This window comes from Hyla sarda, chromosome 4 (genome assembly GCF_029499605.1).
Source record: "Hyla sarda isolate aHylSar1 chromosome 4, aHylSar1.hap1, whole genome shotgun sequence".
In the NCBI taxonomy this organism is placed as follows: Eukaryota; Metazoa; Chordata; class Amphibia; order Anura; family Hylidae; genus Hyla; species Hyla sarda.
Window position 1 is genome coordinate 127,115,425 of NC_079192.1, and position 24,379 is coordinate 127,139,803.

General features: G+C 43.5%; 1 protein-coding gene across 11 annotated transcripts in view; it reads left to right on the forward strand.

Moving 5' to 3' along the window:
• The window catches only part of PPIP5K1 (diphosphoinositol pentakisphosphate kinase 1), a 206,128-nt gene that overhangs the window by 24,184 nt on the left and 157,565 nt on the right, over window positions 1-24,379 (forward strand). For 9 of the 11 annotated variants that reach the window (XM_056572095.1, XM_056572096.1, XM_056572098.1 and 6 more), the window contains exons 1-6: window positions 922-1,057; window positions 1,208-1,718; window positions 5,674-5,869; window positions 7,216-7,306; window positions 8,651-8,736; window positions 11,464-11,618. In XM_056572095.1, the coding sequence (XP_056428070.1) occupies window positions 1,563-1,718; window positions 5,674-5,869; window positions 7,216-7,306; window positions 8,651-8,736; window positions 11,464-11,618 (684 nt within the window). In that variant the 5' untranslated portion in view covers window positions 922-1,057; window positions 1,208-1,562. Of the gene's footprint in view, window positions 1-921; window positions 1,058-1,207; window positions 1,719-5,673; window positions 5,870-7,215; window positions 7,307-8,650; window positions 8,737-11,463; window positions 11,619-24,379 lie in introns of those variants that run through there. The other 2 variants (XM_056572093.1, XM_056572092.1) reach the window with 2 other exon arrangements.

The following is a 24,379-nucleotide window of genomic DNA, read 5'->3' on the forward strand; positions in this document are numbered from 1 at the left end:
CCCGTTGGCTGTCCGGGCATGCTGGGAGTTGTAGTTTTGCAACATCGGAAGGTTCGCAGGTTGGAGACCACTGGCGTACAGTGAGTTCCAGCGCCGGCGGCCCCCAACAAAGAGGAGGAGGGCAGTGCTTGTGGGTGACATGTGAGTAGTATCCCGCTGGGCTGATAATTAATTGGGGGGGGGGGGGGGGGAGCAGAACAGCGCTGGCAGGTCACATGAGTTGGTGGGGGGAGTAGAACAGCGCTGGCGGGTCACGTATGATTCGTTCCCCGATGTGGGGACAGCGCTGCGCTGATAATTCATTCCCAAGGGGGAGGGGCCAAACCGGTATAGCGGTATGGGGAAAATTCATATTGTGCAGCCCAAAAATTTCCGTATTCGGTATGAACCGGTATACTGCCCAGCCCTAATCTAAAGTAGATTTATTTTCCATTGAAGATGCATTAGAATAATAAAAAGACTATGTCGCCCTTCCCTTTCATTATTCCCTGTACCACCATCCTCTCTCTCTTTACAGATTGTTGGCTGTATGTCACTTCATACAAGAGAGCACAGTTGTGTGTAACATTCTCTGTGCAACCTGTGGGGCACATTGTGACTTATAATGCAACACAGCTGTATATAAAGTGTTTAATGTTGGGCATAAAGACATAAATTGTTGTATCAGCACCGATGGCCTCAAGAAGGCTTGTCCCACCCCTTATAGCCCCCCTCATTTGTCAGTACTGTTGGACAGGGCTGTCTGTACTGTCACTTCTGAGCCTTGCTTCTTCCTCTGAAGTGCTGAGACAGCTGTCTAGCGGGGTGGAGCACTGAGCACTGCGAGCCATAGGTTATTGAGAATGCAGAACTTTAACTCACCTCTAACTTCTGTTCTCTTTGGGTGCATGTGCAGCGCGGAGGAGAACTGCTGTTTACCAGTGATCAGTTCAGCTCGCTCTTGGCCGAACAGGCTGTTTTTAGTTAGCCCTGCTGGAAGGACAGAGAACAATATTATCAGTTCTTCACCTCTAAGGATAACACTTATTGCTGACGTGTTTGAGACATTTATCCTAGAGTAAGTTTGACTCTTTTATTTCTGTATACACATAGTAGGTTCTCCTCCAGTTCCTTGCATTGTGTTGTCTATTGATGAGTAAATATTTGTCTTGTATACCTAATATTGACAAATACCAGACTGAGTGAAATGCTGTTGTGTATGTTCTAGGTGCAGTGTTCTGGAAGATTGATGTCTGGCAGAAATCACACATAGGACTCTAACCTTCCCCCATTGGTACTCATGCACTTTGATTCTAGGAACAGATGACATAAGCATTTCTAATCTGGCTTTCTGACCAATAAAATGTATGTATCCACCAGCCATATAGAGCATGCTAAAACTTGTGCTTTTTCACATAGTTAGAAACCCTTGGGTATCCCTTTACCACTCATGCATCCTTTCCCTGCTTCTAAACCCTATGTCCTGAAGCTGGAGGCCTTAGAACTGACCCCATCTTTTCACAAGATCTGTCCTATTTTTACGTGATGGTTCCAGAGCGTGATGTTAGGCCCACTAGTTTGTGATGTCATCCCTGACCCCACCCTGCGAGGGCGACAGCTCGACACCCAGATTTTTTGTCGGTGCCCGAGATGATGAGACAGACTTCCTGGAATCAAACATGAATCCAGACGAGATCGATTTCTATGAAGAAGAGGAAGATGAAGATGAGGAAGAGACGGTAAGGAAAATCTTACTTCAATTTTGTAAACCAGTTTGCAGTGTGTTTAACCCAGCAATGATTCTTCTTTGGAAGTGTCTTTTTTTAATGTCTTATTTTTTTCTTTGCACTTTTTTTTTTTCAACATATAATTTTACCAAAAGTGATGGTTTTTGTAGTACAGCACTGTATTTTGGGAAAGTAGTTTACAGGGTCTGGGATAGCAACGGCTGCAAGGTAATGTATTGTCGAAAGCATGAAGTCATCTATAATTTACCCAATGGTTCTTAAAAGCAAGACTGCAAGGGGTTCATGCTTGCAAATGGTAGTAACATTTCCCCAGAGAAGCTGAGATATTTGAAAGGAAAAAAGTCATCCCATTCACCCACCCAAACTGGGTTACAGTGCAGGTGAACAGGAGACCGATGTGGGGTCTCTGACTAATATATCTACCTTTAGTTTGGAGCCAGGTCCCGCTGAATGTCAGCTCCTTTCTTCGGCGAAATGGGCAAAGGAGGCGGGCCTGCTGGGTGAATTTGAATATTTATGTAGCACTGGTCACGTGACCAGCATTAATGAATATTCAAATTCTCCCGGCGGGCCCTCCTCCAGTGTGCAATTCGCGAAGAAAGAAGCGGACCTTCAGTGGGACCGGGCGCCAGACTAAAGGTAGATATATTAGTCAGAGACCCCACATTGGTCTCCTGTTCACCCGCACTATAACCCAGTGTATTGGGTTTAGGGTGGGTTAATGGGATGACAGTTGTCCTTTAACATATATTTTTACTATATGAAGAGGAATAAGATTATGCTGAGGTATATTATTTTACAATGATCTGTTTTATATGCTGTATGCAGGCAACAGTTAAAATCTGAAAAAAATAGAGACATGTTTTTTTTTTTACCAGAAGCATGCCAAAGCTTGTGTTATTATTACTGCTGGTGCCAAAATGTATAAAAGTACTTGTGTTGGGGGTCAATGAATGTCCAATTCCTGTTTATATTCAACAAACACAATATTCTCAATAATATGAAGATGGCTTTAGGCTTGCTTGAGAAGCTCATGTATTGGATTTTCACAGTTCCTAGACTAAATTTAGGCTTTGGTTTTTTATGCTGTTACATCTTCCCGGAGATGGGGGATTCTATACTAGTTTTATGCATTGTTGCATAGTTGCATAATTTGTCAAAATTGCACAATATGTAGGCCCATAGGTCCAAAATTACATAAGTGTCTTCTTAAAGGGGTTATCCAGCTGAATGTTTTTTCTTCCCTATAAAAAAACAAAAACAAAGCCATACATACCTTTCTCGCTTGTCTGGTGCTCCCAATCGCCGATTCTCATCTGGTGCTTGGGCCCAATATGTCAATTGCCACTCAGCCAATTGGCTGAGTTGCACTCTGACGTATTGAGCCTCAGAACTAGGAAGAGGAGCATGGCTGAGGACAGGATAGGCTGACCATGTCAATTGCTACTCAACCAACCACTGGCTGAGGAGGGTCACTGCTTTAGCCATTAATTGACTAAGCGGCACTTGACACATCTGGACCCAGCACCTAAAAGAGGGGAGGATCAGAGACTGTAAGCAGTGTTACTGGAGGCAACAGGGAAGTGGAAGGTATGTATAGTTTTGTTTCTTTATAGCAGACTGCCTGGGCAAAAAAAATTGGATAGCTCCTTTAGCATTGTAAAAATTACCTTGCTAATAAGCCGGAAGAGGGTGTAGCGAACATGGCTGGAGGAGCTATAGCTATTCCCCCATGACTGGATACCAGTCACTTAGATACAGTGCAAGTGCCATTAAAAGTAATTTTTAGCTTTTTGCAGCATCACTTTTCTGGCACTGTTCTCCTTACTTGTTGTCTGGTCCTGGGGCCAGTGTGTGGGGCACCACAGACCTAAAGTAAATGCTCTTGTGTATGTCTTGTGTAAACTATTTTTAGTTGATGTGACAGATGGATTATTTGCCATATTGATTCCTATTTTCCCTCTTTTATGGCTTTTCCACTAGTAGTATACATTTCCCATTATGGTCTTTGTTTTGTGTCCCCTAACACTATAATGTATCATGAGATACAGCTTCAGTCTGTCTCCTTTTGAGGGGGTTTCACACAGGAAAGCTGTGTTAGGCTACATAGGACCCTAGAGGATCTCTACACACTGCAAATAGAAGCAACCTAAGCACTGTATGGATTCATCTACTATATCTCTACATTCTTGGTCTCTTTGATAGGGCAGCAATGATGAGCACCATGCCACTTAAAGGACATCTGCTGCAAAAGACCACTTATCCTCTGCATAGGGGATAAGTGTTTGATCGTGGGGGGGGGGGGGTCCGACCGCTGGGTCCCCCCGTGATCACCTACACTGGAGAGCCTCGGTGTGCCGGCCACAGCATGACGTTGCGGATGACACGCCTCCTCCATGTAGTTCTATGGAAGAGGCGGGGAGGCAGCATTCATTCCTCCCCGCCTCTCTCATAGAACTGTATGTGGAGGGGGCGTATCGTCGACCTCTCCGAGGTCGATGCTACGCGCATTAACCGCTCACATAGAGTGGCAATGCGGGGGCCCCAGTTGGGAGATCGCGGGGGTCCCAGCGGTCAGACCCCCCGCGATCAGTCACTTATCCTGTGGATAGGGGATAAGTTGTCTTTTGCTGCAGATGTCCTTTAAGGGTGAGACAGGACCATAATCCAGGAACAAGGCAAGGTCAACAGGTTCTGCTAGAAAAATGTATTGAAGTTTCGCACATGTGAGTACACAGGACGTGTTTTCGCAAACAGCTGAGGAAGGGAAGGTGTTTGCTGAAATGTGTAAGTGCTGGGACCTTATTTTTTCTACATGTGCCTACCTCCACGTGCACCACCGCCCACTGGCAACCTTTCTATACCACATGTACACTTTAAGTTGCTCATAGAGTCATGAATATTTTGGCGAACAAACTAATTCTTGTTGTGTTAAATATAATTGCGACCAAGCTGTAATGTGTGACCTGTGGAATTTTTTTTTTGCCTATCCCATCCATCACAAATCCCATCCATTTTCTTCTCTTATTGCTTTCCTTCTACAAGTTTAGCACACAAAGCTTGTATAATAAATCTAAATTGAAAAGTAATGTAACTTACTTTCTAGGTTAGATATGTGCTATGTGTTAATTTTCCTGGCATGTTAGATAACAAACAGATAGATTAAGCAGAAGTATTGGACTCTGGCCCCTGGTTTACCATTTCGAAATGGGGAAAAAACTACAAGCAATGAAGTGTTGGCTACCTGTCTATTCAGAGATCTAGTGAATGTGTAGCATATCTAAGGGGTAAAGGGAGTTCCCAGGAATCTCGGGAGATACCAGACACTTTATTAAATCTAAGATGTCATGCACCCTTGCTTCCACACTGGACTTTTGGCATGTCCTGCAAGATAAAGAATGCTTGTCACTTCAGGTAATATCTACATGTTCCACTACTAGCTGGAGGTGTATGGGCTTAATACATAGACTATTTTTTTTCTTGTCAGTAGTTGGTTTCAGTACAGTGCTGGGCAGTACAAAAAAAGAGGTCATACTAATTGAATTTTTTAGAAAATATCAATATTTTGGTAAATTTTAGGTGTATAATGTTAAAATTAAACCACACCCTTTTTAAGGAAGCCATGCCCACTTTCCAGTACACCACATTCTTTTATCAAGTGAGACAAAGAGGGGAAGACCTGTGTAGAGGAAAAGTGGTGCAGTTGCCCATAGCAACCAATCAGATTGCTTCAAATTTTTTTTTTCAAAGGCCATTTTTAATCTGGTTGCTATGGACAACTGCAACATTCATTTTCTACCTAGGTTTTGATAAATAACTTTGTGAGTGTCTAAAAAAAAAAAAAAAAAAAAAACTAAAAGTACACTCTTGTCTTTCATGTATTGTAGCACTCTTTAGTTGCATACACTGTTATATATATTGTAATATATCTGTCCATTAAATGCAGCCTCCGGAGCGCCAGATTGTGGTGGGAATTTGTGCCATGACGAAAAAGTCCAAGTCAAAGCCCATGACACAGATTTTGGAGCGTCTGTGCAAATTTGACTACATCACTGTGGTTATCATGTCTGAAGACATTATCCTGAATGAACCTGTGGAGAAATGGCCCATCTGTGACTGCCTCATCTCTTTTCACTCCAAAGGTAACTCCCCGGTGGTACTCTGTACGCTCTGGTGTCACCGCTCTTGACAGCTCGTGCTCCTGTTGAGCTTCAAAACAAAATACATTTTAATAATTAAGTACATCCTGTCTGCTAATCAGTTAAATTGGACACAGTACATCTAATAAGGGGTATCTAGTGACCGCCTGTGAACTAGGGCTTGCCCCTGTTTTTTTAGGGCTGGGGTTTTGCTGGCATGTATTCGCACACTAGAGGATTTTACTGGAAATAGCCAACGTGCCAGAACTTCTCAGAAGAAGCAACATACAATGATCAAAATAGTGATAATAGCCAATTATTTTTAAAGGGTTTCTTTGGTACCATGTAAACAAGTTTGTAACTGAACATGGGACATGCTTTGTTATTGTATTCATATAATGCCTGCATATTCTGCATCACTGTACTTTGCTCATCCTTATCGTCACATTCATTCCTGTCCCCATAATCTAAATTTGAAAACAATATATCAATATGTCTTTGGGGGAAACTGAAGTGCCCTAAGGAAACCCACAAAAAAAAAAACCTAGGGACACTTGCATATGTTGCCTTGGTCGGATTTAAACTTTGGACCACAGCTTTGCAAGACAAGAATACTAATCACTTAGCTTCCATGCTATTCTTGGATACTCTTCTCTGTATATGTATATATGTGGTTGATTCACAGTTAATATAATAAATGGCACACCCTCTGCTTGTTGGAAATAATAATAACTACAAAGACCAGTTGAGGCTTCTAAAGGTAAACTGATAGCCGGTTTACCCGTACTAAACCCAATACAGGGGTTATAGTGCATGTGAACCTGAGTAAAATGATGTATTACTCACTACAATCTGTGGTCCTGTTGTAGAGTTAGAGCCTCCATTGATAATATGCTCCTTTGCTCAAAGGAGGCGGGATCCGTCTCTCCGAGCTTTCTGCCTCCATCTCTGCTGCCATATGCCCGCCCATCTTTTATATATGCATATCCTCTTCAGAGAATAGGACATAGGCTCTCATGTCATTAGGACGAGACTGCTCTGAAGAGGATATGCATATTAAAGATGGGCAGGCATATGGCAGCAGAGAGAACGGAGGCATGGAAGCTCAGAGAGCCACCACCCACCACCTTTGTGTAAAGGAACATATTATCAACTGAGGCTCGAAGTCTACAATGAGACCACGGATCGGAATGAGTAATACATCATTTTACTCAGGTTCATACACACACTATAACCTTGTGTATTAGGTTTAATTTGAGTGAACCAGGTGTCAGAATCACTTTAATAAGATTGGCATGCTAATTGAACTGTGATGCAGCGATGTAACTAGCAATGTCATTTTGTCTTAGGATTTCCACTAGATAAAGCTGTTGCTTATTCTAAACTTCGCAATCCAGTCTTGATCAACGACTTAGATATGCAGTATTTCATCCAGGACAGGTAGGTTGTTGCCCTTGTTAATCACGCTTTTTTCTATTGTTTTATGTGCACCTTTAAATGGGCACTTTTTATATGTTGTACATCTCGCCAAAACAATAGTTTTTCTAATATACTTCATTAGAAAATTTTATTTCCTGTTTATCCAAATCATCGCTTATAAAATTATGGCTTTGTCCAAGCTAAAGTACAGGCGTGGACAAAGTCCAGTAGGTGAGGGTAGGCTTGCACTCCTCTGTGTCTCATAGGACTCCTCTGTGCTCTCTCTCCTGTCCTATCAGACAGGAGAGAGCACAGAGGAGTGCTATCAGACAGGAGAGAGCACAGAGGAGTGCTATCAGACAGGAGAGAGAGCACAGAGGAGTGTTATCCGACAGGAGAGAACACAGAGGAGTGCTATCAGACAGGAGAGAGCGCAGAGAGGAGTACTATCAGACAGGAGAGAGAGCACAGAGGAGTGCTATCAGACAGGAGAGAGAGCACAGAGGAGTGCTATCAGACAGGAGAGAGAGCACAGAGGAGTGCTATCAGACAGGAGAGAAAGCACAGAGGAGTCCTATCAGACAGGAGAGAGCACAGAGGAGTCCTATCAGACAGGAGAGAAAGCACAGAGGAGTACTATCAGACAGTAGAGAAAGCACAGAGGAGTACTATCAGACAGGAGAGAGAGCACAGAGGAGTCCTATCAGACAGGAGAGAGAGCACAGAGAAGTCCTATCAGACAGGAGAGAAAGCACAGAGGAGTACTATCAGACATGAGAGAGCACAGAGGAGTCCTATCAGACAGGAGAGAGCACAGAGGAGTACTAGCCCACCACTCACACACACACACACACACACACACAAATAAAAATGCATACATTCCCCATAAAAATCAATCTTAATTTAATATATATTTTTTTTAAACCTATACACATTTGGTATTGCCAAACCAGAACTATAAAAATTCATAATTATTTATCCCACATGGTGAAGGCTGTAAAATAAAAAAAATTAAAAACAAAATGTGAAAATTGCAGTATTTTGCTTGTCTTTCCAGAAAAAGGGAACAAAAATGTATATACCTGAAAATAATACCAGTAAAAATGATAAGTTTTTCCACTAGACACAAGCCCCTCTTCAACCAGCAAGTCTTTGGTCTTTAAATGTGACAACTTTTTTTAATGAAGTGTTTCTATTGTGCCAAACTACTAAAACTTGGAGAAAAAAAAAACTGTGACTTAGTCACTAAGGGTTTAAGGGACTGTTTGGATCAATTCATTACTAAGCCAGCCCCATTCTCTCAACTTCAATTTCTCTGTAGAGTTTTGTTCTTCTCATTTTAGTTTTTTATGTTTTTTTCTGTAGGAGGGAAGTATATCGCATTTTGCAGCAGGAGGGAATAGATCTTCCACGTTATGCAGTACTTAACAGGGATCCTGACAAACCAGATGGTGAGTTTCACATCACTTGTATGGCAGCTGCCAAATTTGCCTTTCTGAAGTCTAGGTCCGGGTTCACACTTTTGTAATTTCCAGCAGGACAAAATTTGTGCGGCCAGCACCGACTGAATCAGTCAATGTTAAGTGTTTCGAGGGGATTTTCGTGGGCTGAAAGTCCACTGCAAAAACTCTACAGTGTCCACTGTACAGCGGAATCCCATTGCCCTGAACCTGGCCAAGCTGTCTCTGAAGGCAATGTGATTGTTTTTGTTGCTCTTGTGTTTTGTGAACACATTAAACTCTGGCATTAGTGATACACATATCACTGTATTGTAAACTGACTTCTAAACAGTTTCCATTTGTATTCTTTAAAGGAAAACGGTCAGCCAGTTCACCCACACTAAACCCAATATATTGGGTGATAGTGTGGGTGAACTGGAGTCCATAAAACATTCACTTACTTTAGTGTGTGCCCTGGCCGCTGAGTTCTCTCCCGCTTAAGTTCAGTTTTTCCTCTCTGCAGTAGCGCTTTGAAGGCGGTCCCCCGGTCCCCCAGCGTCCATATTTCTTTGGGTCCCGGAGGAAGGGGCCTAAGCCCGCCCTGGTGGTTTACATATTCATTTTCTTCAACTCTACGTCCTAGTGACGTTGAGTCACATGCCCCCGAAGCGCAGTGCTCTGTCTGCAGAGCGCATGTGCATGAAGTAGTTACGCAGCTGTGCGTCTGGAGAGTACTCTGCGCAGTAACTGCACATGCGTCAGGCCCTAGCTACTCCCGACTTCTGTAGCGAGGGCCTGGCGCATGCGCAGTTACACTGTGCAGAACGTTCTCCGGATGCAAAGCTCTCACGTTATCAGGACATGAGAGCTGCGTAAAAACTTCAGGCGCACGCGCTCTGCAGACGGAGCGCTGGGCTCAGGGGGCATGTGACTCCACATCACTAGGACGTGGAGTTGAAGAAAATTAATATGCAAACCACGGAGGCGGGAGGCAAAGAGATATGGACGCCGGGGGACCGCCTTCAAAGCGCTACTGCAGAAAGGACAAACTGAACTTTAGCGGGAGAGAATTTTATGGATTTCAGTTCACCCAATATATTGGGTTTAGTGTAGTGAACTGGCTGACAGTTTTCCTTTAACTGGTCTGACATGTCTTTATTCTTATTCTTTATAATTCTTAGAAGTATGCCTGTGTTTTTATCCTTTTTTTTTTTTTTTTTTTTTTTTTTTTTTTTTTTTTTTACAAATTTCAGGTGTAGATCCATTGAAAAATATATTAAAAGTATTCACATGGTGTGTTTACCGTTATTTTTGCTTTAAACCATATTTTAATTTTATGGATGGACCTGACAAAATAGTCAAAATTATTAGTAATAAGGAAAAAAATACCTGGTTTAGAAAAAAATGAAAAATAAATAAAGAAACTTAAAACTATATTCACCCCTTTTGTTATGAAACTCCTCGATAATTGGTCAACCAAATACTTGAGAAGTCAAAAAATTAGTTGAATAAGGCCCTTATGTGTACATGTGTCATATGATGTCAGTATAAATGCACCTGTTCTAAAATGCCTGGGTCTGCAACACCACTTGGCAAGCAACATGAAGACCAAGAAGCTCTTCAGGCTCACTAAGTGTTGTGTATACAGCAATTGGACAGGGACAGTAATAAACGTTCTTCTCTGCTGCAGTGGTTTGATCTCCATGCCACTGCAGACTCCTTGCAATGCCAATTGTGGACCACCTGGACTTTTAAGCTCTGTGGGCCACCTGCAAGTGGAAACATTGGAATGTCTTGGAAAAGCCTAGTCAAAGCCCCAACCTCATTCCAGTTGAGAGTCTGTGGCTTTACTTGTAGATTGTTTGATGGTGTTTAAACAGTATTTCCTGAATAAATAGGCAAAATCCCAGTGTCTAGGTTTGCGAAGCTACTAGAGACATACCCCAAGAGACTTGCAACTGTAAGTTAAGCGAAAAATGGCTCTGCAATGTACTGACCTTTAGGGGGATTTATACTTATCCACAATACAGAGGTATTCCAGTGTTTAAAAAATGTTTATAGGTTGCTAAAAATTTTAAAATAGACACTTTTCCAACCTGGTCCCCTGCAGCTTATACTTTAGCAACTTCCGGTCATTTGCTGCTCCCTGCTTATAGTTGCATCTGAGCAGGACCTGTCTGTTCAGCCAATCACAGGTCAAAACTGGTCACTGCTGATTGGCTAAGAGGGCAGGTCCTGCTCTGACACAAATGGAGGAAAATTGTCCCTTGTGTTGTTAGTTCTTCATTCATTCTCTATGGGACTTACAAATATCTTCGATGGGTCCCCTAGGTTGGATCCCACCAATTAACTAGATATGCTTTATCCTATAAATTGTAGGAATAACTCCTTAAATTTCAGGTTACGATAGAACAAACCCAGAAAAGCACCAAGTAGTGAATAATTTTACACGGCATTGTATGTTTGGGGTGAACTCTATATGCCAGTTTAAGACACTGTATACTTAGTGGACAGCTTTAGAATTTCATTACTTGCAACTAATTTATCAAGATTTTCCACTATTTTTATTAGAAAATTGGCAGAAAAAAGTAGCAGGTTCAGACCCCCTCTCCATATTTTGCAATGGGGTATGCACTCGGTGTACGATGCTGCATGGGAGAAGGGACTTTGCAGTGAATGGACTGTGCACCAGTCTCCCACTTTAAAGAAATAAATACTGATATGAAGTTTTGTCCACAGAGTGTAACCTAGTAGAAGGTGAAGACCAGGTAGAAGTGAATGGAGAGATCTTTCCTAAGCCCTTTGTAGAGAAGCCAGTTAGTGCTGAAGATCACAATGTATATATCTATTACCCAACATCAGCTGGAGGTGGCAGCCAGAGGCTCTTCAGGAAGGTATGGTGTTTCGAATGTAAAAGCTTCAGATACTTTAGTTTCCTACATGACATTTTTCCAATAAAAATGCATACTGTACAGTAAAATACTGGAACAACTCCAGCTCCCACTTTTGCATTTACCTGCACCAGTATTTCCCAACCAGGGTTCCTCCAGCTGTTGCAAAACTACAACTCCCAGCATGCCCGGACAGCCAACGGCGTGCTGTGAGTTGTAGTTTTGCAACAGCTGGAGGCACCCTGGTTGGGAAACACTCACCTGCACCATCAACACTTTCTACTTCTCGTTATTGCTTGAAACAGTACCATTGTGTCATATGTATGTGCAAGGCCTCATCCATTAGCAGAGACATATAGGCCCAATTAGAGATGAGCGAACTTACAGTAAATTCGATTCGTCACAAACTTCTTGGCTCGGCAGTTGATGACTTATCCTGCGTAAATTAGTTCAGCTTTCAGGTGCTCCGGTGGGCTGGAAAAGGTGGATACATTCCTAGGAAAGAGTCTTCTAGGACTGTATACACCTTTTCCAGCCCACCGGAGCACCTGAAAGCTGAACTAATTTATGCAGGAAATGTCATCAACTGCCAAGCCGAGAAGTTCGTGACGAATCAAATTTACTGTAAGTTTGCTCATCTCTAGGCCCAATGTCAACCATGTATACTAATGACGATGCACTATAAAGCCACATTTTGTATTTATAAAGCATGTTTTTAATTATTTCTGAAAGTTTATATTACAACTTATTAATATACTTTTTATTTTAATAACTTACAGTTTCTGATTGAGTATCTGCGTCCATTCAGTCAATAAAAAACTATACAAATAATGCAGTGCTTATACAGTATATCTTGTCTAGCACGCCTTGCATCTACGTGAATTGATCATAATGAAGAGATTTGTTATAGAGGTTACCAAATGTATAAGGGCATGTTCACATGGAAGCAGCTGCAAATTCTGCCTTAAAAATCCATATTTTGTCTGCATCTGAAATCCATTCTTATTTTTCAGCCTGCATTTGAAATTGACTTTAATTATAAATTATTTTAAATTAGATTAAATAATTTAGATTAGATTATTTAGAAGCAGATTACATGTGCATATCTGTCAGTGGGAGGAATACAGCTTAAAGGGATTGTCCAGTGAAAGACAACTTCTCCACTATCCACAGTGTCTGATCTCCTTAATGGGACCCCGACTTTCTTGGAGCAGCACGTGCTCCATTCATTCTTTATAGGAGCACGGACGAGACTCAAGTACTGTACTCGGGCACCTTTTGTGCTCCGATAGAAATGAATGTCTACAACACGCTCACCTTTCAGAGAGTTGGGGTCCAGTTCAGCAGATCGCTGAAGGTCCCAGCAGTCAGACCTCCCACAGTTATCCCCGTCCTGTGGATAGATGATACATTGTCTTTCTCTGGACAACCCCCTTTAATCTTTGTTGAATTGCTCTGTCTGAAAGGTGACACATCCTTTATTATACAGTATACACTAAAAACAGTGTCAGTGTTTTGAAAACAGTGCATGAATTATTGTGTTGTGTGCAAAGTGAAAGCAATTTCCCATTAAAGTCAGTGAAATGCAGTTTTCATACCAAAAAGGTACTGATTTGGACACCAAATTGCTGCCAATTCATCATCCAAATTGGTGCAAAATTTTCCTTTCAGAGCATCCTTAAAACAAATAATTATGCACAGATCTTTTTATATTGTGTAAATAGCACTGAATAGTACTGTGCAAGTATTTTGCCCGTGGATGTGTGGAAATATTGACAATAGAAAGACTGTCTAAGGGTGTGTTCACATGGGAAAGTTACCCACACTGGCTCAGCAGTGAGAAACACGCTTGTAACCCACTCCTGTGTCCATATCCCTAGGGTTCCTCTGCAGGTTTAGTTGCGGCAGAATTTATGCATCAGATTTCATTGCTACCCATTGACTTCAGGCTGCAGAAAATCTGCCCATGTGAATGTACCACTTTGGATATGTTTACACGGAGCATGAAAATAAGTAACTGAACATAGCATAAAGTCTGCAACATATTCACTTTCTCCTAAACATACCCTAAAAGAAAAACTGTTAGCAACCTATCACTGCACAATATATATATATATATATATATATATATATATATATATATATATTTATTTCAAGAGCACTATATGAAATTAAAGTTGTGGTGTGACTGGCTGTTTTGGGCAAAGAAGACAACAACAACAACTCTTGTTGATAGTGTTTATTATTCCCCACTTCCACTAGGATGTTTTGCCTGTTTTAGTTTACAGGAAAGTTAAGTCACTTATATTAACCCTGGATACGCCCTGGCTTCCTGGTACTTCCTGGTACTTAAGAACCCAGGAAGTATCCATACACCCGTGGGAATTTCGGTCCCACCGCACGCTGATATCGATCATCAGGCACCCTGCGCAAATGCCCAGGAGGGTCATCAGACCCCCGCCATGTCGGCGATCGGCACAAATCACAAGTGAATTCACACTTGCGATTTGCGGCTATTCCAGGTCATACGGATCAATGTTGACCCGGTGACCCGGAATATAAGGGGGATCGCAGTTGTCTAAGACACCTACGATCCCCCTGAAGGGATAGGAGTGAGGTGACAGGGGTGCCACCCCTCCTATCCCTGCTATTGGTCATCAGAAGCGACGACCAATAGCAGATCAGGGGCGGGGGGGGGGGGGGGGGGGTTAACTATCGTTTTCCCCGTTCTGCCCATCCACAATTGGCGGGACAGAATGTGGAAACTGAAGAGGACCAACGGCAGAAGATCCACTTACCCATCCGGAGGCAGCGGGCGACGGTGATCGGTGGGCGCCAATGTCGTGCGGCAGAAGAGGACGGCTCCCTTGATTCTACGGAAGCTGGCAACATCTGGAGGGCTACAGTTTGGAGGACCACTCTATACAGTGGTCTCTAAACTGTGACCCTCCAGATGTTGCAAAACTACAACTCCCAGCATGCCCAGACAGTTGTTTGGGCGTGCTGGAATATGTAAATTTGCAACAGCTGGAGGGCTACAGTTTGAGACCACTATACATTGGTCTCTAAGCTGTATCCCTACAGATCTTGCAAAACTACAACTCCTAGCATGCCCAAACAGCTGTTTGCTGTCTGGGCATGCTGCGATTTGTAGTTTTGCAACATCTGGAGGGCCACAGTTTGGAGATCACTGCAGTGGTCTATAAACTGTAGCCCTCCAGATGTTGCAAAACTGCAAATCCCAGCATGCCCAAACAGCAAACAGCTGTCTCGGCATGCTGGGAGTTGTAATTGCATACCTCCAGCTGTTGCATAACTACATCTCCCAGCATGCCCTTCGGTGATCAGTACATGCTGGGAGTTGTAGTTTTGCAACAGCTGGAGGCACACAGGTTCTGTTACCTAACTCAGTATTTTCCAACCAGTGTGCCTCCAGCTGTTGCAAAAGTACAACTCCCAGCATGCACGGTCTGTCAGTACATGCTGGGAGTAGTAGTTTTGAAACAGCTGGATGTTTGCCCCCCCCCCCCATGTGTTTCCTGCTTCAAGCTTGGCTGCGGTAAATTTTTCGCCGCAGCGCAAAATCCTAGCGGGAAACTCACTGTAACACACCAGTGCGAATGTACCCTAAAAACACTACACTAACATAATAAAGGGTGAAACACTACATAAACACCCCCTTACACTGTCCCCCCTGCCCCCCCCCCCCAATAAAAATGAAAAACGTATTGTACGGCAGTGTTTCCAAAACCCGGCCTCCAGCTGTTGCAAAACAACAACTCCCAGCATTTCTGGACAGCCACTAACTGTCCAGGCATGCTGGGAGTTTAGCAACAGCTGGAGGCACCCTGTTAGGGGTATTCTACGCCAGTGATTCCCAATGTCCACCCCTATGCAATCCCTAATTTATTCCTCAAATGCGCATGGCGCTCTCTCACTTCGGAGCCCTGTCGTATCTCAAGGAAACAGTATATGGCCAAATATGGGGTATTTCCGTACTCTGGAGAAATTGCACTACACATTTTGGGGGGCTTTTTCTCCTTTTACCCCTTATGAAAAGGAAAAGTTGGGGGCTACACCAGCCTGTTAGTGTTAAAAAAAAAATAAAAATCTTTACACTAACATGCTGGTGTTGCCCCATACTTTTTATTTTCACAAGCGGTAAAAGGAAAAAAAGACCCACAAAATTTGTAACTCTATGGGGAAATACCCCATATGTGGGCGTAAAATGCTCTGCGGGCGCACAACAAGGCTCAGGAGTGAGAGCGCACTATGTACATTTGAGGCCTAAATTGGTGATTTGCACAGGGGTGGCTGATTTTACAGCGGTTCTGACATAAACGCAAAAAAATAAATACCCACATGTGACCCCATTTTGGAAACTACACCCCTCACGGAACGTGACAAGGGGTATAGTGAGCCTTAACACCCCACAGGCGTTTTCATTAAAGTTGGATGGGAAAATGAAAAAAAAAACAAAACATTTTTTCACTAAAATGCTGGTGTTACCCTAAATTTTTCATTTTCACAAGGGAAAATAGGAAAAAAGCCCCCTCAAAATTTGTAACCCCATTTCTTCTGAGTAAGAAAATACCTCATATGTGGATGTAAAGTGCTCTGCGGGCGAACTACAATGCTCAGAAGAGAAGGAGCGCCATTGGGATTTTGAAGAGAAAATGTGTCCGGAATTGAAGGCCACGTGTGTTTACAAAGCCCCCATAGTGCCAGAACAATGGACCCCCCCACATGTGACCCCATTTTGGAAACTACACCCCTCACATAATGAAATAAGGGGTACAGTGAGCATTTATGCCCCACAGGTGTCTGACAGATTTTTGGAACAGTGGTCTGTGAAAAAGAAAAATTTTATTTTTCATTTGCACAGCCCACTGTTCCAAAGATCTGTCAAATGCCAGTGGGGTGTAAATACTCACTGCACCCCTTATTAAATTCTGTGAGGGGTGTAGTTTCCAAAATGGGGTCACATGTGGGGGGTCCACTGTTCTGGCACCACGGGGGGCTTTGTAAAAGCACATGGCCCCTGACTACCATTCCAAAATGAATTCTCTTTCCAAAAGCTCAATGGCGCTCCTCCTCTTCTGAGCATTGTAGTTCGCCAGCAGAGCACTTGATGTCCACACATGGGGTATTTCCATACTCAGAAGAAATGGGGATTCAAATTTTTGGGGTCATTTTCTCCTATTACCCCTTGTAAAAATGTAAAATTTGGGGAAAAAACAGCATTTTAGTAAAAAAAAAAAATGTCTTTCATTTACACATCCAACTTTAACAAAAAGTCGTCAAACACCTGTTAAGGCTCACTGTACCCCTTGTTACATTCCTTATGGGGTGTAGTTTCCAGAATAGTATGCCATGTGGGTATTTTTTGCTGTTCTGGCACCACAAGGGCTTCCTAAATGCGACATGCCCCCCAAAAACAATTTCAGCTAAATTTGCTTTCAAAAAGCCAAATGTGACTCCTTCTGTTCTGAGCATTGTAGTTCGCCCGCAGAGCATTTTACGGCCTAACATGGGGTATTTCAATACTCAGAAGAGATGGGTTTACAAATTTTGGGGGGCATTTTCTCCCATTACCCTTTGTAAAAATGGTAAATTTGGGGAAAAAACTGCACTTTAGTGAAATTTTTTTTTTCATTTACACATCCGATTTTAACGAAAAGTCGTCAAACACCTGTGGGGTGTTAAGGCTAACTGGACCCCTTGTTATGTGCCTTGTGGGATGTAGTTTCCAAAATGGTATGCCATGTGGGGTTTTCTGCTGTTCTGGCACCATAGGGGCTTTCTAAATGTGACATGCCCCCCAAAAACCATTTCAGCAAAATTCACTCTCAAAATCCCATTGTCGCTCCTTGTCTTCTGAGCCCTCTACTGCGCCCGCTGAACACTTGACATCCACATATGAGGTATTTCCTTACTCGAGAGAAATTGGGTACTTTGAGGGGTGCAGTTTTTATAATTGGGTCATTTGTGGGGTATTTCTAATATGAAGGCCCTTCAAATCCACTTCAAAACTGAACTGGTCCCTGAAAAATTCCGATTTTGAAAATTTTGTGAAAAATTTAAAAATTGCTGCTGAATTTTGAAGCCCTCTGATGTCTTCCAAAAGTAAAAACATGTCAATTTTATGATGCCAACATAAAGTAGACATACTGTATATGTGAATCGATATATCATTTATTTAGAATATCCATTTTCCTTATAAGCAGAGAGCTTCAAAGTAAAAAAAAATGCAACATTTTCAATTTTTTCATAAAATTGTAGAATTTTTCACCAAGAAATGATGCAAGTGTCGACAAAATTTTACCACTAACATAAAGTAGAATATGTCACGAAAAAACAATCTGAGAATCAGAATGAAAAGTAAAAGCATCCCAGAGTTATTAATGCTTAAAGTGACAGTGGTCAGATGTTCACAAATGGCTGGGTCCTTAAGGTATAAATGTGCTGGGGCCTTAAGGGGTTAAAAAAAAAATACATTTGGCAGGGCACATCATTAGCACATAAAGTTTGTGGGGGACATTTATCATTGTTTGCTTTGGTGAGCGAGTTCTGTAGGCATTTTTTTTTTTTTTGATTTGGTTTTTGCTTATGTGTGACACATTTATCATACTGTCACATGGGGGGGGGGTTTGATAAATTTGGCTCACATAAGCAAAAACCAATAAAATCACTTTGCAATACCATTTTCTTAGTGCATGTGTGTTTATTACATATTTTTTTAACCATCTGTGCCCGGGCTGCAAAAATAAACAAAATAAACTTTAAATCCCCTTCCTACGTTCCCCCGTTGCTCTGGTATCGGCCTCCAGTAAAGAGTTCCAAAGCCGGCGGCCCGCAACTCACAGGAGGATGAGGAGAGCAGCGCTTTCGGGTAACATGATAGTTGTCTGATGTGGGGGACAGCACAATGCTTCGCCCACGGGTCACATGATGGGGGGGGGGGTGGAAAATACCGTGGAACCGCCATAACTTACAAAAATACTGTGGTACACATTTTTGATCATACCGCCCAGCTCTGCTTTGCAGGCTTGGTAGTGGAAGCGGGGGCTTAGCATTAGCCCCAAAAACATCTAGCGCTAACCCCTGATTATTACCCCGGTACCCACCGCCACAGGGGTGTCAGGAACAGCCGGTACGGCAGGCCTGGAGCATCAAAAATGGCGCGCCTAGGCGGTAACAGGCTGGCGTTATTTAGGCTGGGGAGGGCCAGTAACAATGGTCCTCGCCCACCCTGGTAACGTTAGGCTGTCGCTGTTTGGTTGGTATTTGGCTGAGAATAAAAATACAGGGAACTCTATGCGTTTTTCTTTTATTATTTTAATTATGGGAAAAAAACCGCATAGGTTTCCCCATATTTTCATTCTCAGCCAAATACCAACCAAGCAGCAACAGCCTGACCTTCCCTGGGTGGGTTAGGACCATTGTTACTGGCCCTCCCCAGCCTAAATAACGCCAGCCTGTTACCGCCTAGGCCAAGGAGCGCCATATTTGATGCTCCGGCCCTGTTGGTATTGGCTCTTCCCGACACCCCTGTGGCGTTGGGTATTGGGGTAATAATCGGGGGTTGGCGCTAGCTGTTTTTGGTGCTGACGCTTTGCCTTGGCTTAGTAATGGATTCTGTCTATAAGACAGCTTCCACTACCAAGCTTGTAAAATAAATTAAAAAAAAATGTTTAAAAAACTTTTATTCCAAAAAAACACTCCCTCACAAGCCCATTTTATTAACATAAAAAACAAACAAAAAAAAAAACACTGGTCATTGTCTTAGTCCACAGGATACATGGATCTGATACGAGAAAGAAAAAAATAAAAGCAAAATAGGTTAGTACATTTATTGTAACCCACCCACACATTTCTCGCCCGCACCGCACCGCATGACTACAACTCCCAGCATGCCCTTACAGTATGGCCATAATGAGAGTTGTAGTCATGCAGCAGGACTGGGGGGAGATGTGCAAACAGGTGACAAGCTTGTCACCTGCCCCCACTGCATGACTACAACTCCCAGCATGCCCTTACAGTAAGGATATGCTGGGAGTTGTAGTCATGCGGCGTGGGCGGGTGACAAGCTTGTCATCTGCCCACCCATCTAACACACTCCCCCCCCCCCCCCCCCCCCCCCCGTGCTGCACAACTACAATTCCCAGCATGTCCTTACAGTAAGGACATGCTGGTAGTTGTAGTAGTGTTGCGTGGGTGGGAGATGTGCGAGCGGGTGACAAGCTTGTCACCCTCCTCGTCATCTCCTACCTGCTCGTCCCACCGTGCCTGTGAAAATGAAAGTATAAAAAGTCGCACAAAAAGTCTCACCTGCGACTTTTTGCACAGCTTAATGCCCCGACCAACCGCCCACATCTACCACTCACCTGCTAGCTATTGCAGTACTACCACTCCCAGCATGCCCTTACAGTGAGGACATGCTGTGAATTATAGTCCCAACACCTTTTAGGCCGGTGGATGATGTGAGTGGGTGCCGGGGACCGGAGCTGTGAAAAAAGTCGCACAAAAAGTGTCATGTGTGACTTTTGATGCGACTTTTTGAAAATGCTGTAATAGGCAAGTTTGTAAGCCAGGTCTGACCTTGCTTACACTTGTGACTTTTTGAAGGGGGTTTGCGACTTTTATTTACTTATATGCGACTTTCGCAATGATAAATCCATGACCACTCCAAAGTAAAACCTGAAATTTGCTTAGGTAGGGCAGATGGGTATTTTTGGCTTACCCACAAAAGTCACAGAAAAATTGCTTAGGCGCACGTGCGACTTTTGTAAGCAAAAAAAGCTGCTTAAATCCCTTGATAAATCTCCCTCTTTTTCCATGTAAAGAAGCATTCTGGGATTTTCTTTTCTGCATACCCTATTTACTTATATTTTTTATTTATTTATTTATTTATTTATTTTAAATCAGATAATTTTAATTGAAGCTTTTTTGTATAAACACAAAAATAAAGTAACAAACATACAAACAAACATAAGTCAACCTCACCCAACATTCTAGCCAGGCCAGTAAGCCTAGAGGGAGGGGGGGCTCGGAGTCCCCCAAATTTATCTAAAGAAGCGTCCAACACTTGATTAACATCCCCACAAAGGAGAGGAGCCACAGGAAACCCAGACACTATAGATAAGATACGCTGTAATACAGCACTACTGTACGGAGGAGGGATGTAGACACACACACAAGGATGAGTAGTCGGTGAGACACTTCACAAACCAAGCATATAAATAATCCATCTGAGACCGCCTTAAAGGGAATAGATTTGTGAACTAAAATACTAACTCCCCTAGCATGAGAAAAGCATGTAGAATGATAAGAATGATATGATAGAATGATAAGAATAGCCAGTCCATGCTCTATGGAGGACTGCAGTAGTTTCTGCCGTCAAATGGGTCTCAGACATAGTATAGCAGGTTGGAACTGCCTCACCGAATTAAATATGGTATAGCATTTAGTAACCTCTCCAAGTCCCCGGACATTCCAGCCTAACATTAAACACCGACATCATACAGGGAAGGATAGGAATTAATACAAGGGACTATAGGGCCCTAGATGAGACCAGCAAACACACTCACAGTTAAGAAAGACAAGCAACGTGCCGGAAGGGAGGGAGAGACTGAAAACGAACTAGACAAACATCCCAAAACCAGAAACAAAAAAACTCATCCACACAAAACATTGTGGCATGCGGTACCAGGGGGCTCCAATATGTTCACGCCAGTCAGCATCACTCTCCAGAACATAAAGAAACATCCTTCCCACAACACAGAATGGAAAAACATAGGTACAGACCAGAGTGAGAACATACAGCAAGAATTCAGTCAACCAACCACACATAGCGAGTAAGTGGTAAGATAATTCCTGCAGTGAAACAGTGAATTACACATCACTCAAGAAATCAGTCAAAAGAAATACCCCCCACAAAATAACGACCAGTAAACCCTCCGTACAAGAAAGAATATCACTATCAGTACCCAGTAAAAATAGCGTGGCAATATTAGAATCAGGAACAGCAGTCCACTGTGTAATAAGCAGTAGAACAGTACCTAATGCAAACAATGTGTCCCATCCTATGAAAAAATTGCATGTTAACCATAGAAAAGAACAGTCTATCTGGTAGTAAGCAGCATAAGCTAAAGGAACAGTTCAGTCTGGGGCTGGACCCGGAGAGCCCCTACGTGCCCTCTGGCTTAACCTGAGACTTGTGAGCGTCCAACCAGCGGATGGCCACATCCACCCCCTCGAAGAAGTGGGTAGTGCCCATAGCCACCACATGAAGTCTAGCCGTGTATAACAGAGTACTGGACCTCCAATGCACGCAGCCGTTTCTTGACATCAGTAAACGAGGCACGCTTCTTCTGCACCTCCGCTGAGTAGTCAGGGAAAAGAAAATAACATGGCCGTCCACATTGATGGGCTGTTTCTCCCTGGTGAGCCATAGAACCAAGTCCTGATCCCGATAGTGTAGGAGTTTCACAAGCATTGACCGGGGTGGACCCCTGGGCGGGAAGGGTCTTGTAGGGCACGCACCACATCAAAGAGAGGGGTCAAATTGTCAGCCCCAAACATATCTTTGAGCCAGGTTTCCATATATTCTGTGGGATACTGCCCCTCACATTTTTCTGGGAGTCCCACAATACGCACGTTATTTCTGCGTAGCCTGTTTTCCATCAGCTTTAGCTTTTAGGAGAGCAATGTCCTGTGGCAGACAGGGGAGATGAGATAATGAATCCCCAACAATGAGGAGACAAAGAACTAGCAGGTCCTCAGATGTGGGAGTGAGAGCAATAGCAGGGGGTCACCAGGGGTATATTGAAACGTCCAGCACATGTCAAACACCCCACCACTGCAAGGGGTACCCTGAGACTGTATTGCCCAACTTTACCCCCAATTAGGCACACTTCAGGCAGGCTCTCCCTTTTAGCAGGCTCCCCCAGGGTACAGATAGGCAGCCCAGAGCTCTAAAATGGCGCCGACACCACAGCAGTAGCACAGCCTCACCTCCATCACCGCTCCGGGTCCGCAAGACAGGAACGCGTTAGCACCCGCTGGCAGTCCCACAGTAGCGCAGATACTCCGGGCTGTTGCCTCTGCCGGAGACGGCTCCGCTAGCAGCAGGGATGGAAAGCAAGGCCAAGGATCATGAGTCCCAAGATGACAGACGAACAGAGGAGGCCGCAATAGCCAGCCCGATGCTCCACTCAGCAGTGTCCCAGACAGGTGAGGGGATCTCCACCACCAACGGCCGCACAAGTCTTCAGGAGCAGCCCTCCAGCGCAGGTCTTCAGGAGCAGCGCTCCGGTGCAGGGCTGTAGGCAGCAATCCGGGCAGGCAGCGGTCAGGCGAAGACGGGGCTGTAAGGCCTACCATACACAGGGCGAACAGCACACCCACAAAGTCCGGCACAGCTCCAAATATCACCACCAATAGGTGCCCCAACATGCAGGGGGGTAAATAGAGGGGGATAGCACCCTTAGTTCAGCAGGATGGATGGGATACAGCAGGATAGAAGAGCAGGATGGCAGGAGCTCACTGCAAACAAAGTCCACTCAGGCAGCCATGCAGACCACGCCCCCCTGCATACCCTATTATTAAAGAATAATTAGAGGTTCCTGTATATATCTTCTGTTTACCTCTTTTTGCTGGTGTTTCATGCATGAGATAAGCTCCATCTTGAATATAAATCCTTCACTGAACTGGTTGTTTAATGCTGCCTACATTTCTCATGAATCCTCTGGCTTTGGGTGGGGAGTTTCATCTTTGCACCTAGTAGCCTATTAGGCTGCCAGTGCTGGAGATCACCCAGGTCAACTCATTAGACCTGTGTTTCTCAACTAGGGTGCCTCCAGCTGTGGCCAAACTACAACTCCCAGCCTTTGGCTGTCGGGGCATGCTGGGAGTTGTAGTTTGGCCACAGCTGGAGGCACCCTAGTTGGGAAACACTGGATTAGACTCATACCTGGGTTGGTATCAGTTCACACTACATGTAGTTTTGTGTTTTCTTATTCACAGTGTGTTTATTTAGATAAATATTGCAATGAGGAAGTGTTTTGACCTACAACTAAGGTGTCTTATGAAGATTTGAAGTTTTTATGCTCTGTTGACATGTTGAATTTTTAAAGCAATTTTCATACATTGTTACTGCGTTTTGGCTAATTTTCAAAATAACACAGCAAAACAGCCAAAATTGATGGCACAAACTGAAAAAACACAGGGTATAAGCACTTTATAATAGTAATAATTTATTATATAGCAACACAATATTCCCCAGCGCCTTTACATTGCTCAAATCCTTCGCTGTCCCCTTTAAGGCTCCCCTCCTAATTTCATCTACCAGTATGATTCTGAAGTGTATGTGAAGTGCATCTCCTTTGCAGATGTTGTCCTTAGTGGGATTTAAACCGTGGACCCCACTAAGCCCTGTAAGGCAACAGGGCTATCCACTTAGCCACTATGCTGCACTGATTCCATAGATATAGCAGGCGTATACAAATCAGGGAGGGGAGGGGCCTGTGACCCAGTAGAAGGCATCTGGTAGGCGATGATGTAATCTTGTAGTAGACAGGAAGTCAAACTCGGTACTGACACTGGAAGATTTAGAGAGAGTCAGACTGGTGATCACATGACCGAGTTAGAGTAATGAATCACATAGATGGAGATGCACTGAAAAAAAAACAAATGGCATTGTATGACTAGAGAAAAAAAGAGAGTACTTCTCAAAGTCAATTGGGAAAGATGGTAAGGATGAA